The 14,763-nt window shown below is 38.8% G+C and overlaps 1 protein-coding gene across 4 annotated transcripts in view; it reads right to left on the bottom strand.

Annotated features, from left to right (window-relative positions):
- Positions 1–12,760, bottom strand: part of LOC104526298 (serine/threonine-protein kinase TAO1) — a 34,069-nt gene extending 21,309 nt beyond the window's left edge. For all 4 annotated transcript variants that reach the window (XM_029085376.1, XM_010169718.2, XM_010169720.2 and 1 more), the window contains exons 1-7: positions 12,600–12,760; positions 8,362–8,433; positions 5,331–5,432; positions 3,926–3,971; positions 2,931–3,027; positions 2,040–2,153; positions 1,183–1,274 (exon numbers count right to left, since the gene is read on the bottom strand). In XM_029085376.1, coding sequence (XP_028941209.1) covers positions 1,183–1,274; positions 2,040–2,153; positions 2,931–3,027; positions 3,926–3,971; positions 5,331–5,432; positions 8,362–8,433; positions 12,600–12,731 — 655 coding nt within the window. In that variant the 5' untranslated portion in view covers positions 12,732–12,760. The remainder of the gene's footprint in view (positions 1–1,182; positions 1,275–2,039; positions 2,154–2,930; positions 3,028–3,925; positions 3,972–5,330; positions 5,433–8,361; positions 8,434–12,599) is intronic.
- Between the last annotated feature and the right edge of the window lie 2,003 nt (positions 12,761–14,763).

Here is a 14,763-nt window from a genome sequence, read left to right as displayed (position 1 = left end):
TCTCCTTACTCCACTCGGAGCAGGATTCTGTCATGACAGTCACACCCCTTCAACTTGCTTTATATTGGCAACCAAAAAAAAACCCTACCAACAACCAACCAACCAACAACAACAACAAAAAAAAAAAACCCAGCCACAAAAAAACCCAAACTGCTCTGAAGAAAGAATCTATTTCATGTCCTGGAAGAAAATGAAGTTGACAGTTTGGAATGCCAGACAGCATTTTTAGCTAAACAGCACAGTTCACATGGATTAGCGTGGTCCTGAGAGCTCTCGCTGCCCAGCCAGGCTGATCCTTCACCGAGGTGGGTTTGGAGTACGAGCAATGAGATCTGACAGGGATGTGAGGACAGCCTCAGGTGCAACGAGCAGCACCTAACCTCACCATCCCAAGAAAAACTTATAGGCAAGTGCTTCTACAGAGCTGGATCCTGGCTGAAAGCTGAGTAGTGCCATGCATGGTGGTGTGCTTCAGTGAGTGTATTTTTGTTTCAAGAAAATACTGTATGTTAAATTTAACTGGAATGCCACTCTAACACAATCCTTTTAAATTGATGTTCTGCTTTAAGGAATCTGTTCTAATAGCAATGCCATAATTTCTTTTGCTTTTGCCTTATAGTTTCTACTTCAAAACTGGATTATTTCATACCTTTTTTTTTTTTTTTTAAGAGATTTTCCAGCCAAATCTATTCACTACTGACCACATACACTGAATACAGCTTTGAAGCTGTCCACTTATCTCAAACATCATTTTTGCAAGAACTTGTTAATGTATCTTACATTTTCATGAAAACAATATCAATTTATACCATTAAATATACTTTCAGACTGGCACTTTTAATGGTTCACTTCTAGAGCTGTTCAACAAGCAGACTGTTTTCCAGTTCAGAAGTTAACTGCCTCTCCCACAGAATGTGAACACCTTCAGTGATATAGCTTGGCTATTTTCTTTGTCTATATAACCCTATTTCTTGGGGTAATGAAAACACCAGTTCAATAAACATCAAATTGGAGAGTTGGTCTTGAATTCTAGGAGCACATTTAGCTCTTTTCTCTAAAATTTAAGTCCCAGAGAAACCAGGACAAGGAAGGAGGCATAGATCTTCTGCACTGTAATTCAGCTGAGTAAGTTCCTGGTATTAAATAACTCAATTTTATAATTTTTCAGAGAAAATAACTTACCTAACTCAATACAGGTAATTCCAAGAGACCAAACATCTACTTTGCCATCATACTGCCCTTCATCCATGGCTAAAATCACTTCTGGGGCCATCCTAAAAAAAGGAAACGGGTGCTCATAAAATTCTGGGCAATGGAACACGTTCTCATCATGAGTATTGCAATGAAACAGGTTGTTTCACTGATTTCAGCTATCATAACCAAATCACTGCCCAAGGTATCAGGCATGAACATGGGATACTGGGAACACCGACCAGGCATCCACACTAGCATGAGCCTATGTGTGATGTTCTCCTGTGCTTTTGCACAGCTCTCTGTTTATATGTATCACCACCTTCTCGCCCTCCCACATTTCCAATAGTTCAGCTGGCTGGCCAACTCTGGTGAAATAATTATAGCATGCAGTTGTGTAAACACCACAGATTAGGTGTAAGAGATCAAAAGCATACAAGGGATCTGCAAAGGGTTTTGTTCAATGAACCTGGCCTTTCCTATGAAAGAAAAAACACTTCGGTTATTTCAACAACCAGACGCAGGGAGAACATAAGAATTGTTAAAACCACTGAGGGGAGTGATTAAAATATATTGCAGATGATTCAATCCCACCTCTACCATTTAAAGTCAGGGTAAGTAGAACAACAAAATATTTTTCTTACTTTTTGTGAACTACAAATAGAAGGATTCACAATTTCTTGAAGTCAGAGCCTAATTACTATTTTTTTTTCCCCCAAAGTACATTTTATCACTACCACAAAAGGAAGATTAGAAAGCTAGCTCCAGTAAAGCCCAAGTATATTAAATACCCAATAAATGATTCTTTGACTTCACAAAGCCAGAAATGTATAAAACTCTTGGCTTACCAATATGGCGTCCCCACAAATGAGTTGGCAGGAGATGCTATGGAAGCAGACCCAAAGTCAGCAAGTTTCACCTGTCCTGGCTCTGTCAGCAGGATGTTTCCTGCCTTGATATCTCTGGTTATAGAATACAAATGTCAGTATTATTCCCCTCTAAAAAAGAAAATCTATAGGACTGACTAGAAAACATACCAGCATTCACATGTTCAAGCTGCAGAATACCCTCATTTCCTCCAAATACAAAATCTTTAACTTTTAGGTTAATAGCTTAACATAGCCCTTGATCTTAGAATCTGGTTTGTCTTTAAAATCAACTTGAAGTGGCACATCTGGATAAGCTTCCTATACAGTTCAGTAAAACCTTCTGAACCAACTATGTCCTTTATAAATGTTTTTCAGAAAGCCCTAATAATGTCACTATTGAAATCCTTCATCCTACTAAAATGCAAGCAGGTACTTTCAACACAAAGAACATTTGCATCCCAGACTTGCTGTGTGCTTCTTAACATGTGTTCAAGTAAAACTGATTTTTCAAGTATTAGCACTCCCCCTACCCCAGCAATCTTTGCCTTGAAGCTGCTACAAGCTATTGAGGTGAGCTCAGCCTGCCTCACTATTCACTGTTTCAGGGAACAATCAGCTTTATACCAAGTATTGAAAAGCTTAGCAGATTCAAAGTAATTCTGCAGAAAGTATGACCACCAGCTGTAAGAGACAGTGCACATGGAGATACAGAACTTGCTAGTACTTGATTACTATAAATCACTAGTTTAGGAGTATACACTGTGAAAAGAAAATCTCTGCTTACAAATATTAAATTTGGGATGAAGGGGATACAATCAACAAAATAAATTACCTGTAAGTGTGTGAGACAGCAAAAGTACAACCACTTACCTATGGATCATATTGTGAGAATGCAAATAAGCTAATCCCTGGAGAGCACCATGGGTAATTGCTGCTATTTCCACTTCTTGCAACGGCTTTTTATGAACTTAAGGAAAGAATTCATTTGAAAGTCAATATTAAAACAATGCAGTCTGCAGCATGCAAGTGAGTACTGTTAACAAAGTAAACAGAGAGAAAAAACTAGAAGTTTGTTTTTACTAGGTTCAATATGAGAACCAAATGTAAAAACAGTTCACAGTGTACGATCTATAATCAGATGTAATCCTCTAACTGTAAAACAGCAGCTATTTACTATCAAAAAGAGACTCTGCAACCATGAGCTACATTCCTGTCAGTTCTGTGACCATTCTCCCAAGTACCTATTTGAGGCTCAACATTTAATTTTCCATTCATGAAGCTAAATCCCAAACCCTAGAACTTTACAATTCACACATGAATAAGCTGTAGCAATATACATGACTCTCTGGCAGCTCAGCTTTTTGTCCTGAAACGCTTCTGGCAAGGAAAGGAGGTGAACAACTTACTGGCCACACATCTATCTTCAAAGAAAGTTCACTTCCAGAAGCCTGATAGAAAACCGACCACTTAACAAAAGACCTCAACAAACAAAACCCCAATACTGCTGCAGTGCTATTTTAGTCAACAGGCCTACAGTTGTTAGTAAGCATTAGGATCAACAGCAAAAGTTTTCAGAAATAAATCTTGAACTGTCATGAGAGGAGAACCTAGAACTCAGAAGAAAATAAACAGCTGACTGACAACTTTAAAATAATGTGAATCAAGAAAAAACCAAGCACTCAGGAAAGCTGATATTCTACAGAAAAAAACATGATAGCCATGCAAGAATTTGAAAAACTGCACCTGCTCACACACACTCTGCCCCCAAATAAAACCATATACTCAAGGACAATTCTGTGATGCTGTAACCTCCTACTTCAGTACTATACTTCTGACTTTCAATCAAATAAACATGCGTGACATACCTTCTAGTAAGTCTGATGCTGATCCTAAACAATATTCCATAACAAGCTGTATGGAAAGAAATCAAAATAGCTGTTAGAAAATCTCTAATAGTAAATGTATGTTTTCTAGACTTCTATGAAGAAATCTAGAAATAATCTCTGGTGCATACAATGCAGACTGCCTTAACCAAACAAGGATTGCCTGCAACATAAGCCCCATCCTAGCACTGTCACCCTGACCCCTCTCACGAGGGCAGCTCTAACTGGATTAGCATGGCCTTCCTGGGTAAGGTACTGAACAACAAAACTTGTAAGGAAGGCAAAAGCATATTCATAACCAGTTATTTATTGTATTACAGATCACATTTTATACACACGTACCTAACAGGAATGTTACATTGCACTTAACAAGCTTATCAAAGTATTAAAGGACTATTTAGGGATTTACTTAAGATTTTGTCCCAGGGAGATTTCAAAGAAACTAAAACTCTGTCCTACAGATTTACTGAAGTTAATACCTGAACAGTAATTTAAACTATTAGTTCAACAAGATGATTTCTTTAGTACATTGTACTACAAAAATTTTGTCAGTGAGAGGTGTATATGACACTTTTAGTTTAACAAAATGCTTCCTCTGCATAGCCAATCACATCTATTCCTACACCCATGTTTTTATGCACATAAACCCAAATAACCCAAGTTTAGTTTGAGGGGTTTGGTGGGTTTTGTTTGTTTAAATCAAGTATGTTTTTGTTTGTTTAAATCAAATATATGAAATTAATTAGGAGATGACAGCCAGAGATAAAACCAGCTAGTTGCTTTTGTCACTGGAACACCAGAAGTAAACAATACACAACAGAATAATTTAGTTAAATGATAGAAATACTAATGACTCAAAATGTACTTTCAATTACAATTATCAGTAGGATAATTCTAACATATTCCATTAAAGTGCAACTGAGCACTTACTTCTGGAACATATTTAGTCAACCTGTAAAGTACTGAACCATTAATACTCAGTGGCATAGCAAATGCATTGTTAAACAACCTGCAAGTATCTAATAAAGTTGCCATACTTACCTCCCAGGCAGTACGAGTAAAATTTTCACCTTTCCTTACAGTAAGAAAAGTGACAGATAAATTTGTTGCCTCCCCCTTATTATTTATTTCAATTACTCAGTCCATCAAGCTGAATGCACTAAAACAGCAGCACAATCACCTTACTGTGCAAGTAAAAGGGAAAATTTCCCTAAATCTTGTTTCCAAAAACTACATTCAGTTTTGCTGAGCACCTGTAAGGTCCTTGGCAATTCTCATCTGTGTCTGTGCAATGCAAGTGTTCAGGTGCCTCTTGCAAGGCAGCTGGAGATATTTTAAAGCACCCTGAACCAAGGCAAGAGAAGTGCAGAGTGCAGCAGATGCTTACCCATGCTGTATGCTCCCGCAAATAGCAGCCTTTGTATTCTATACTGTTAGGGTGTTTTATTCTTTGGAGGAACTTGACTTCCTTAATAATATCCTGCCATTTCTGCAGAAAATAAAAGGAATAGAAAGACTTCACAAAACTGTTACCTTTTTTTTTTTCAATTGTTGCTAAGTTAGCATATCATTTAATTATTTTAAGAGGTAAAACCATCTTAAGGTTCCAAATCAAAACAAATTTACACCACCACCATGATGTTCATTGTTTATCTCCTCAACAGATCTACAAAATAAGTTGTTGATCAATTAGCCTGTATGTAAGGATCTCTCATCAATGTAATACTTCACATTTATATGTATGCATAGGATATACTGGTAAACACTTAACATCTGAGCAAGTCCTCAAAAAAGAAGCAAACCTTTTTTAAGGGATACCGTTTCTGTTGTCAAATCAAACATAATCCCAACTTGAAAGAGATGTGGATGACAAGTGTCCTTCAGTGGGATCAGCTGTCTCTCACTTAACTCTTGTAGATATAAAGATCTATCCCTACTAGTAACTATATGACACTGGATGAGGCTCCATTTATCAGCTCACAAATATCTAACTACATCCTTGGTAATGTTTCTCCATTACCAGTTTAGTCTTTACAAGGACCGATTTAAAGTGAGTTACCTACCAGGTAACGGAATCATTCTGCATGAATAAAAGAATAAACAGATAAAACAAAATCCAGGTTTATAATAAGGGGGCTCTGCCAGTGCAGCTTTAAAGTACAAAAGAGGCCAAAATGTCATGTTGTAGTGTGTGCCTAGACACTGCTGTTACTCCAGTCAGAGGAAATCACCAAGTCCTCCCATTTGCTCCACACCTCCTCCAGCAAGAAAGGCAAAAGCTTGGAAGTGCAACAACAAAACTACAACTACTGAAAAAGATTTTTCAAAAACAAACTCAGTAGTTGAAACCATTTAAGTATGCAAACATCAACACAAGAGTGTTGACACTGAAAATGTTTTTGAGAAAGACTATCAGTTCTGAAGTTAATCAGAAGTACAGAAACCTCACCCAACATCAAAAGGTTCAAAAGCTGTTTTCCAGGTCCTGTTAATCTCTCAGCACACACTTCCTCAGGTGTCTGTATGCAGCTAGGATTCACAGATGGACAGAGGTCCCATATACCCAAATGCTTTGGAAAACATGCACAAAACCCAAATCCTCTTCAATAAAAATGTTATGGTTCAAAAAGTAAATGAAACCAGGGAACATGGCAGCCACGACCAGGCAGCTTATTGACTAAGCACTTCTCAACACCAGAGACTTCATGAAAATGACATTAGTGCAGCTGTACTAAGATAAACTCTCTCACTGACATCCTTGTTCCAGTACAAGAATAATTTAGTCACCTTTTACCTTTAGCCTCAAAGGCTTTGAGGTTCTAAGCAATAAAAGCCAATCCAGAAAGCACCATGCTAAACTTCCACATTGGGAAGAGAGAGGTGATATATTAGTTAAGACGTATTCAAGATTTCCTGCATAAGAAAAAGCTCCAAGATCACACTAAGAGCACAGTACTACATTTTTCAAAGGCTTTTAACTTGTTTTTAGTATAAAATATGTCCTTATTTTAAAAGAATAATTGTTTCCACCAATGATAAAATCTTGAAACCAAAGTAAATATAAACTATACCAGAACACCCTCAATCAATTTTCTTTACATAGGTTAGATCACAACTCTAGCAAACTTCTGAACAAAACAAATAAATATAGAAATAAAATAGAAAGTGTTTTAATCCTGGTCTTATTACTTTCTTCAAAATAAAGAAACATACGCACTGAGGACAAACAAAAGCTATTTCTGAAGCTTGCACAGTTTGTTTCATTCATGTGAATAGAGTATTTATAGCTCACAGTAATTAAAACAGTGGGACAAGTAGTAAGTACAAATTATTCTTTCATCAGTACACAGTTAAACAAGTCACCGCAGTGACAAAATAGAAACACACATAGCAAATTTAACTGTGAAGCTAGAATTCAGGACTGCTGGAGAGACACTGTCACCTCTACCTCCTACACAGATACATACACACACACAGAAAGGAAGGAATAGTTCAGCTCCATGTAGTGCAGATGATCAATACACAAAAGGCCAGCACAGAAAGCAACGAGTTGTTAGTCAAACTCATCGGAGCAAGACTGCTCCTAAGACTGGAATATAGAGAACAGAGGGAGGGAACCATAAATGCCTTGAACAATATGCTTACAATAAACACTTTTGTTGAAAAACCATGCCATGATTTGATAGATGTTGTCTACCAGAAATAATATCAAATCAGCTGTTCCTGTCATGTTGGGCTTTTCAAGAATCTGTATTAGCACTTAAAGGTTTCAAGTATAAAAATCAATTATCTCTGTTAAGCGTCGTAGGGAAAAAATGCACATGTAGGGGGGCCACGAAACACTTAATGTTTAAATCTCAGAGGCCTACTTTTACAGACCTCTCTGCAAAGACTGCCTTAATCCCGAGCTCTGGCAGCTCTTCCCTAATTATGCTGCTGTTCAGATTTTCACACTCATTCATTCACTGCTGGTTTGCTTTTGTTTTAGCTCCTCATCAGCACAGTCATTCTAGGGAAGGACACTAGATTCCCTTTGAATCTCTACTGCAGCCATTGCTATCATTCCTTTGTCCAGTAAGCAACATGGTTATTTTAAAAGGTATTTAAAATGGAACATTTAAGGGCAACAAGACACATTAACATGCAAAACTGTAATTTTTAATTTTCTTTTTTGTTTTCTACACATTTATGTGGACCCTTTGTGTCTGGAAGCAATGAGTCCTACCTATCATTTTCAGGAGCAGATTAGGCAGAAATACACTGTGAACAGTAAACTAATTTGTTGTGTTTACACAGTACCCTCATTCATCTTTACAGTTATAGGAAAGATCTCCCTTGCTGGAGCCCAGGATAGTTAAAATCATCCCATATAATAAGTATTTTCAATGGTAAAGATTAAATTTGCGTGTTCTACATACCTCATTGGACTGCTTCCCACTATATGACATTTTCTTGATGGCCACCACTTCATTGGTGCGCACATCACGTGCCTGTAACATGAAAACATGATGTATCAGTTTCTTCAGGTCATGATTTCCCATAAGATGCAAACCAAATGTACTCATTAAAAAAAAAAAAATCTTTATCCATTAGTTAACTCTTACAGAGAGTTAAACTACAATATCTTCCAAGGGGTGTGACTGCTGCATCTATTAGAAATTTCCTTCTGATGTTAAAGATCACCCTCATGTTTGTGAGACAAGGTATGACAGTTTTCCCTGCTCAGCGCTCAGCAAGTCTTTTCAGGAGTCAAATATTGTCACTTCTGAACTAAAAATCATAGCTTACAAAAGCAGCTCTGGTTCAAGCAGAACAGATTTTCTCTAAATCAACTTCTCTCCCCACCCAGGTCCATCCCAGACCAAAGAGAAGCAAGGCTCAACCCCCTTCTTCCATTCCAAACATAAGCAGAGATGTCACAGGATGCGCTGGAGAGACCTTCTCCAGACACTGGTGGCTTTCTCCCCAGTGCTCCTACAAATCACCTGTTGTGTCTTAAAGGAAGGCAGATGATATAGAGAGATGGCAGTGACCTAAAGGACCCATCTTCAGACTCCCATTCAGACTTTCACTTTCTCAAGTGCAATAATAATATTATTTACACTGCACAATAAATGTACGTGGTTTTTCACACTTCACAGACTTCTTGACTTCAGACAGCAACAATCCAAGATCAGACTAGACGAGAAGTTTTGTTTAATTTAGTACCAGAGCAATGTCTCTTTCACACTGGCAGGAGAAGAGGCAGAGCTGCTCCACCCTGCAGGAAGGATGGCTCCAGACAAGACCCCTGCCTCTCCTCTGTTAAGGATTGCACTGGCACAGGGGGACGGTGGAGGAAATCACCTCTGAGTCTCTCTGATAAGCATAATCAACTTGGATACGAAGCCAAAGGATATATATCAAACTAATGTGCACCACAGCATTCACTGATGAAAATGCTGATTTTTAATATATTTGTACTATCAAGCACAGCCTATCAGAACACGAAGTGTTGGGATGTTGCCTTCTGTAAACTGTTTTTTCAGTCATGTTTTAATTCTGCTGTTCATTAAAAAGAGATTCCCAGAATTCCCTGTCAGTCTTTATTTCAACAGGTTCTGATAAGCAAGAACCAATACTATTTTTAGGTTTTTTTTCTCTTTGAGAGGATCCTTCCTACTGTCTCACTGATATTACAGTACCTCTACAGTTGTGGGGGGTGACTATTTTTGGGTTTTTTGAGGAGAAAAAAAAAAAAAGGAAGAATAAAATTCTGACTCCTAGATCTTTACTAATTAGAGACAATCTCTGAAACATTCAAATCAGCAAAGAACCACAATAAAACAGGCGAGCAAAATACTAGAGTAGAGCAGAAGGAGCAGAGCTCTAACAAAAGAGAGTGGGTTATTCTTCTGCTCCATCTGCAGTGTTCCAGTGTAGTAGGTTTCCTGTGTCAAGCAAAAGCTATTATTACACTGCAGAGCAGGGAGTAGGGTAAGGATAATACCAAAATGATTCAGAGGTGCCAGACTTGCAGTTTCTAAGAAACTAAAACCATGAGTTGAACCAGCAAAATTCATGTCAATTATGAAATTTAAAAAAAGAAAAAAGAAGAAACTTTCTGCCACTGCAGGATGTAAAAGAAACAAAGAAAGAGACAAGAGTGAATACTCTTCGGCAAGATAAATAAATCACCCCTTCTTGGGATCACTGCTAAAAGGAAAGCGAACTAACGACGAGGGACTAAACTGCATTTAAAAAAAGGCAGCAGGAGATTTCAGGATTATATGGCTTTTTCTACTTGTTAATTACTCCCACACCTATTTATCATCAACATTTTTGGTCCAGGCTTTATGCAATGAAAGTAGACTGGTGGGGAGGGTGCTATGAATTAGAAAACCCAACCAAGCAACTCCTGATTGTATTTGCCTAACACCTCCAGTCCTTCCCTGCTACAGTGGGGCTGAGACAGAGAGAACCATCACAGCTGACATCCCGTGAATGGGAAAATCACAGAGTTTCAATTGCTTTTTTCCTTTCCTCGTGATCTTGAATAACTGAAAAAAGATGGTTCCTAGACAAAAGCCATGAAGATGTTACAAGGCCAGCTACCTTAAACAATCCAAACGAATGAGGCTTGTTTTATGGCAGACATTAGTGCACATATATCCTGCTTTCCTCTGAAAACTCCATGCAAAGGATCAACATCTGGCGACCAGAGTAACTTCAGCAGGGATACAAGCAAAGCACGAACAAAGAAAAGGTGGAGTATGCCATTGGCTTTGGTAATATGCTTTTAAGTAGTAATTAACTACAAGCCAATATTACATTGATTGGAGAAAGTTTAATTGTTTGCATTAACAGAATCAAAATCTTCTTACAGAAACTTACAAGGAGTTTTTTTCCCTAGCTTTACAGAGGAATAAAAGACACAAGACATACACTCCTCTACCTTGATGCTTATTTCATTTACACCAAATTTCTCCCTCCATGTTGTCCTTCTCACCTTTTGGGCTTCTGTCTGAGGTATCGAGTACATTACATGAAACATTTTCAGATTCAAGACCTTAGACCTGCTACTAGTAAGAAGATCCCATAATACAACCCAAAAATTAGAGGTTAAATCCTCGTAACACAGAAATAGCAACAGCGTAACTTCTTTGTTGGAAACTCTCTCTTTACTTGATCAAAATGAAGCCCCCAAATGGGTTGGAGTAGTGTGATGCACTGCTTAACACTCAGTCTTTCTGCAAGTGCCAAATTAGACATACTTTCTGTCAAAGCAGCACAATCCAAACACCGCCAAGTAATCATACTCATCAGTGAATAAATACCAGCCTATAATGAACTGGGAGTCTAAAATGGTGGGGGGGGGGGGGGAAAGAAAGAGAAAGAAGGGCCTAGAAATTAATGACCTCTTAATTTGGTAATGGGCAATCAGCCCTTACCACAACTCCAAAGTTCAGGCAGTCTACAAACGCCAGCTCCCTGCTGATGTTTGGGAATGCTGGCAGCGTACAGCTCGCAGGTCACCTCTAGCTGTACACTGGTTTTCCATGTCCCTGCAGTTCATGGACGACTCTAGAAGGTACAGCATTCCTGGAAAACTTCAATATTTCTACATAGCAGGAAGAGAGATTTGTCAGTTCCCTCCTTTTATATCCACTCTTTAACTAAAGTGAGTAAGTGAGATGAAGTAAAGGCCGCAGGTGAGGACTGTTTCGTTAGAAAACACTTCCTCCTCCAGACCTGTTCCCAGACAGTGGCAGCTCATAGTTTTAAGCAGGGAACAAAATTAAGAAGCCTTCCTAATTAGTTCATCTGTGCTGCATTAAATTTGTGCTGGAAGGTTCCCAACATGGTCTGCTGCAATTATTAACAATGAATAGGCATCTCATAAAATACTGACACAAATGGCTTTCTGAAGGAAAATTGGCAGGTTTGGCCACACCTCCTATAATTATAAATGTGAAAAGGTTTTCTGAGGAAAATGGCTTTTTAATGAAGGTCTCACAGTATGCACTTTGGTTAACATACAGCAACCCACAAATGAGGTTACCATGAGACATCCCACGGCCGGCTGAGCTATACAAGCAGCCTGGGAAAAATTCTGCTGTCCAGACGTTTATGTCAAATAAGTTTTATGTAAATGAATACTGGGATTCTTGCCTGCAGTAGAGAAGGATGTGACAGGACAAATGACAACAAAAGCACCAACATTCAGGTGTCAAACACAAAGAATGGCTTTAAGGGAGCCTAGGGGTATGCACAAAGGGAGAGAGAACTCAATTTCTCTCAAGGGACAAGAGATGATAAGGAAACGATCAGACCAAGGCAACTGCATTGCCAGTCAGAATTGATGGAGCAGAAGTCCATGTTTTAATTTGCAGATAAATCCCTGCTTGCAGTAAAACGATGCACCTAAAAGCACCAGGCAAGGGCCACATCTCCAGCTTTTTCTTTGCAGTCTGTATGCAAACACCTTATGGATACTGAGAGTCTGGGAATGGACTGGGGCTGCACAGATACACAAGAAAACACCTCTGCCCCAAAAAGCAGATAAAAAGATTCACAGTGGTTTATTTTCCTCAATATGTTCAAAAAAAAGTCTACATCCACAGTTTAAAGGTAAAAAGAGACACAGATAAAATTCCCAAGTCACAGAGCTACTTACAAAATAAACGGCTCCGAAGCTTCCATGGCCAATCTCTCGGAGATCTGTGAAGAGCTTTTCTGGATCTTCTTTGAAGAAGAGCTCTGCAATTTCTGGGTCCTTCAGGCTGCCCGCTCGGCTTGTTGATGGCATCCTGCTGGGCAGTTAGCCGACCGACTATCTGGGTTTAAAGTGCTGCCTCAACCCTTGGTTCATCTGTATGAATGGAGCCTCTTCAGCATGGATTACTGCAAGAAAAAAAATTGCAATCCTTCACTGATTATCCTCTTCTCAAAGAGCTAGAAACAAAGCTACAGTAGAGCAGCTTCTACTTCTTCCAGAGCAAGCAGCCTTGTCGCGTGAAGCAACACAACCTATCCACTGGGATAACGTCCCAGTCCCACTGTGACAGCAGGCAAGCATGTCTACAGAACACAAACCAAAATCAAAACACAAGATGAGGCACATTCCCTGCCACAGCGTCTGCTCAGTCACCTGTAGAGCGGTCGACAGAATCTCTCTGACCCACAGCAATCACCAGTTTGGCACAAGTGAGTCCATGCTACCTCGACACCCTCCCTCTGAAGAGTTACACAGGCTGTGTCTTAAAGCATTGTTTGGACTTTGTGAAGTGGATGACACAATTGCATATATTTATATATCTATCTCATGGTCTTTGCAAGACAAGATATACGGCACAAGTATGACGTGTATGAACCACCACTCCTATTTAATTTGTATTTACATTTTTTAAATTCAGTTCAGTATTTTTTATTTCTGCAGTTGTACTCCAGGTAAAAAGTGGCCAGTGATCAGTTTTTATTCATTTCAGCACGCACATGGAGACCACTCCAAAGCTTCTCCTTCCATAACTAAATAAGTCATGGCCCTTTTTGGTTTTTTCTTTTATCTAAATTCAAGATCTCCATCTTAAAGCTCCTGCTCTTCAGAGTCTTATTTGCAAGCCCCTTCTCTGGAGAAATAGCATCCAGAATGGAGATAACCAAATCCACACACAACACATCTTTCTACTCTGCTTCAGCAGATGCAAACATGTATTTTGATTGTGATAGCACGTGATACAGCCTCCTACAAGAGCCCACTGCCCAACACTTTCTTCAGAGGAACTTGCAACTCCAGACACCATTGGGAATGTACAAAACCTTTTCTTCTTCCATTGTGCACTTGTGTTTGCTTTCATTTACTCAAAGTGTGTCTTGGAATCTATTCAGAATAAAAGCATACTTTCCAGTTCTGCTAAAATCTTACTGTATCTTCACCACAGGTGAAGCCAAACAACCATTACAAGTAAAATACACTTTTTTTCTTTTCTTTTCTCCCCTCCTAAAGGAAGGGCCTTTAGGATTAGGATTAGGATTTCCTCTCAATTCCTTGTAAATGGTCACCAATAAAAACAACTCTGGGTCACTGGCAAACAGCTAATCACACAGCACACGTCTTCCCAAAAAAACCCTGTCTGGTTGAGACTTGTGCTTTTTTAATTAATATTTCATATCTCAAATTTGTTTTTTAAAAAAAATTTTACATCTTTATAATGGAAAAAAAAAAAGACAACAAACCTGAGTTTAACCAATGTATCAGAAGGCTCTACCACCCCTGTCCATTCTTCCTCCTTTTGTGGACGCTACAACTCTACCTTTCTGCAAGCCTCTAGATGATCAATATATCATTTGTTTTCTCCTCCCTGCAGAGCAATTCCTACAAGGATGGAAAAAGACATTCTCCTGCACGTTTATGTGTAGCAGTACTCTTCTCTAGACAGTTGCAACACGTGGAAGTGCCAAGGATTGCCGGCTCCTTGTTAGTTCAAATAACTGCCAGCATCGTTACAAGGAGAGCGCAGCCAAGACGTACCAAGGTGTAAAGTCCGCAAGAGTCTCCAGTCTTTCTGATGAAGACACGTGGGAAAGAGAATGTAGGGAAGGGAAGCGAAATCCAGAGTTTTCATAGCTTTCCTCCAAGCAGTCAGCATTCAAAAAGATTCATAATGCAACTCAAAATGTGTTTTCATGACAGCCCACTCTCAGGGGCTAAGGAAAAAATGATATTTAAATCCTAGTGGTGGATCATGTATAAAAAATAATAATAATAATAAAATATATATACACACACAAGGAAAATCTGCAGCTGTTCACAACTCTGCTACACTGCACTTGTGAGCATA

Source organism: Antrostomus carolinensis, unplaced genomic scaffold, assembly GCF_000700745.2.
Source record: "Antrostomus carolinensis isolate BGI_N321 unplaced genomic scaffold, ASM70074v2 scaffold1236, whole genome shotgun sequence".
In the NCBI taxonomy this organism is placed as follows: Eukaryota; Metazoa; Chordata; class Aves; order Caprimulgiformes; family Caprimulgidae; genus Antrostomus; species Antrostomus carolinensis.
The sequence above is the reverse complement of the archived record's forward strand: the minus strand, read 5'-3'. Positions and strand labels throughout refer to the sequence as shown.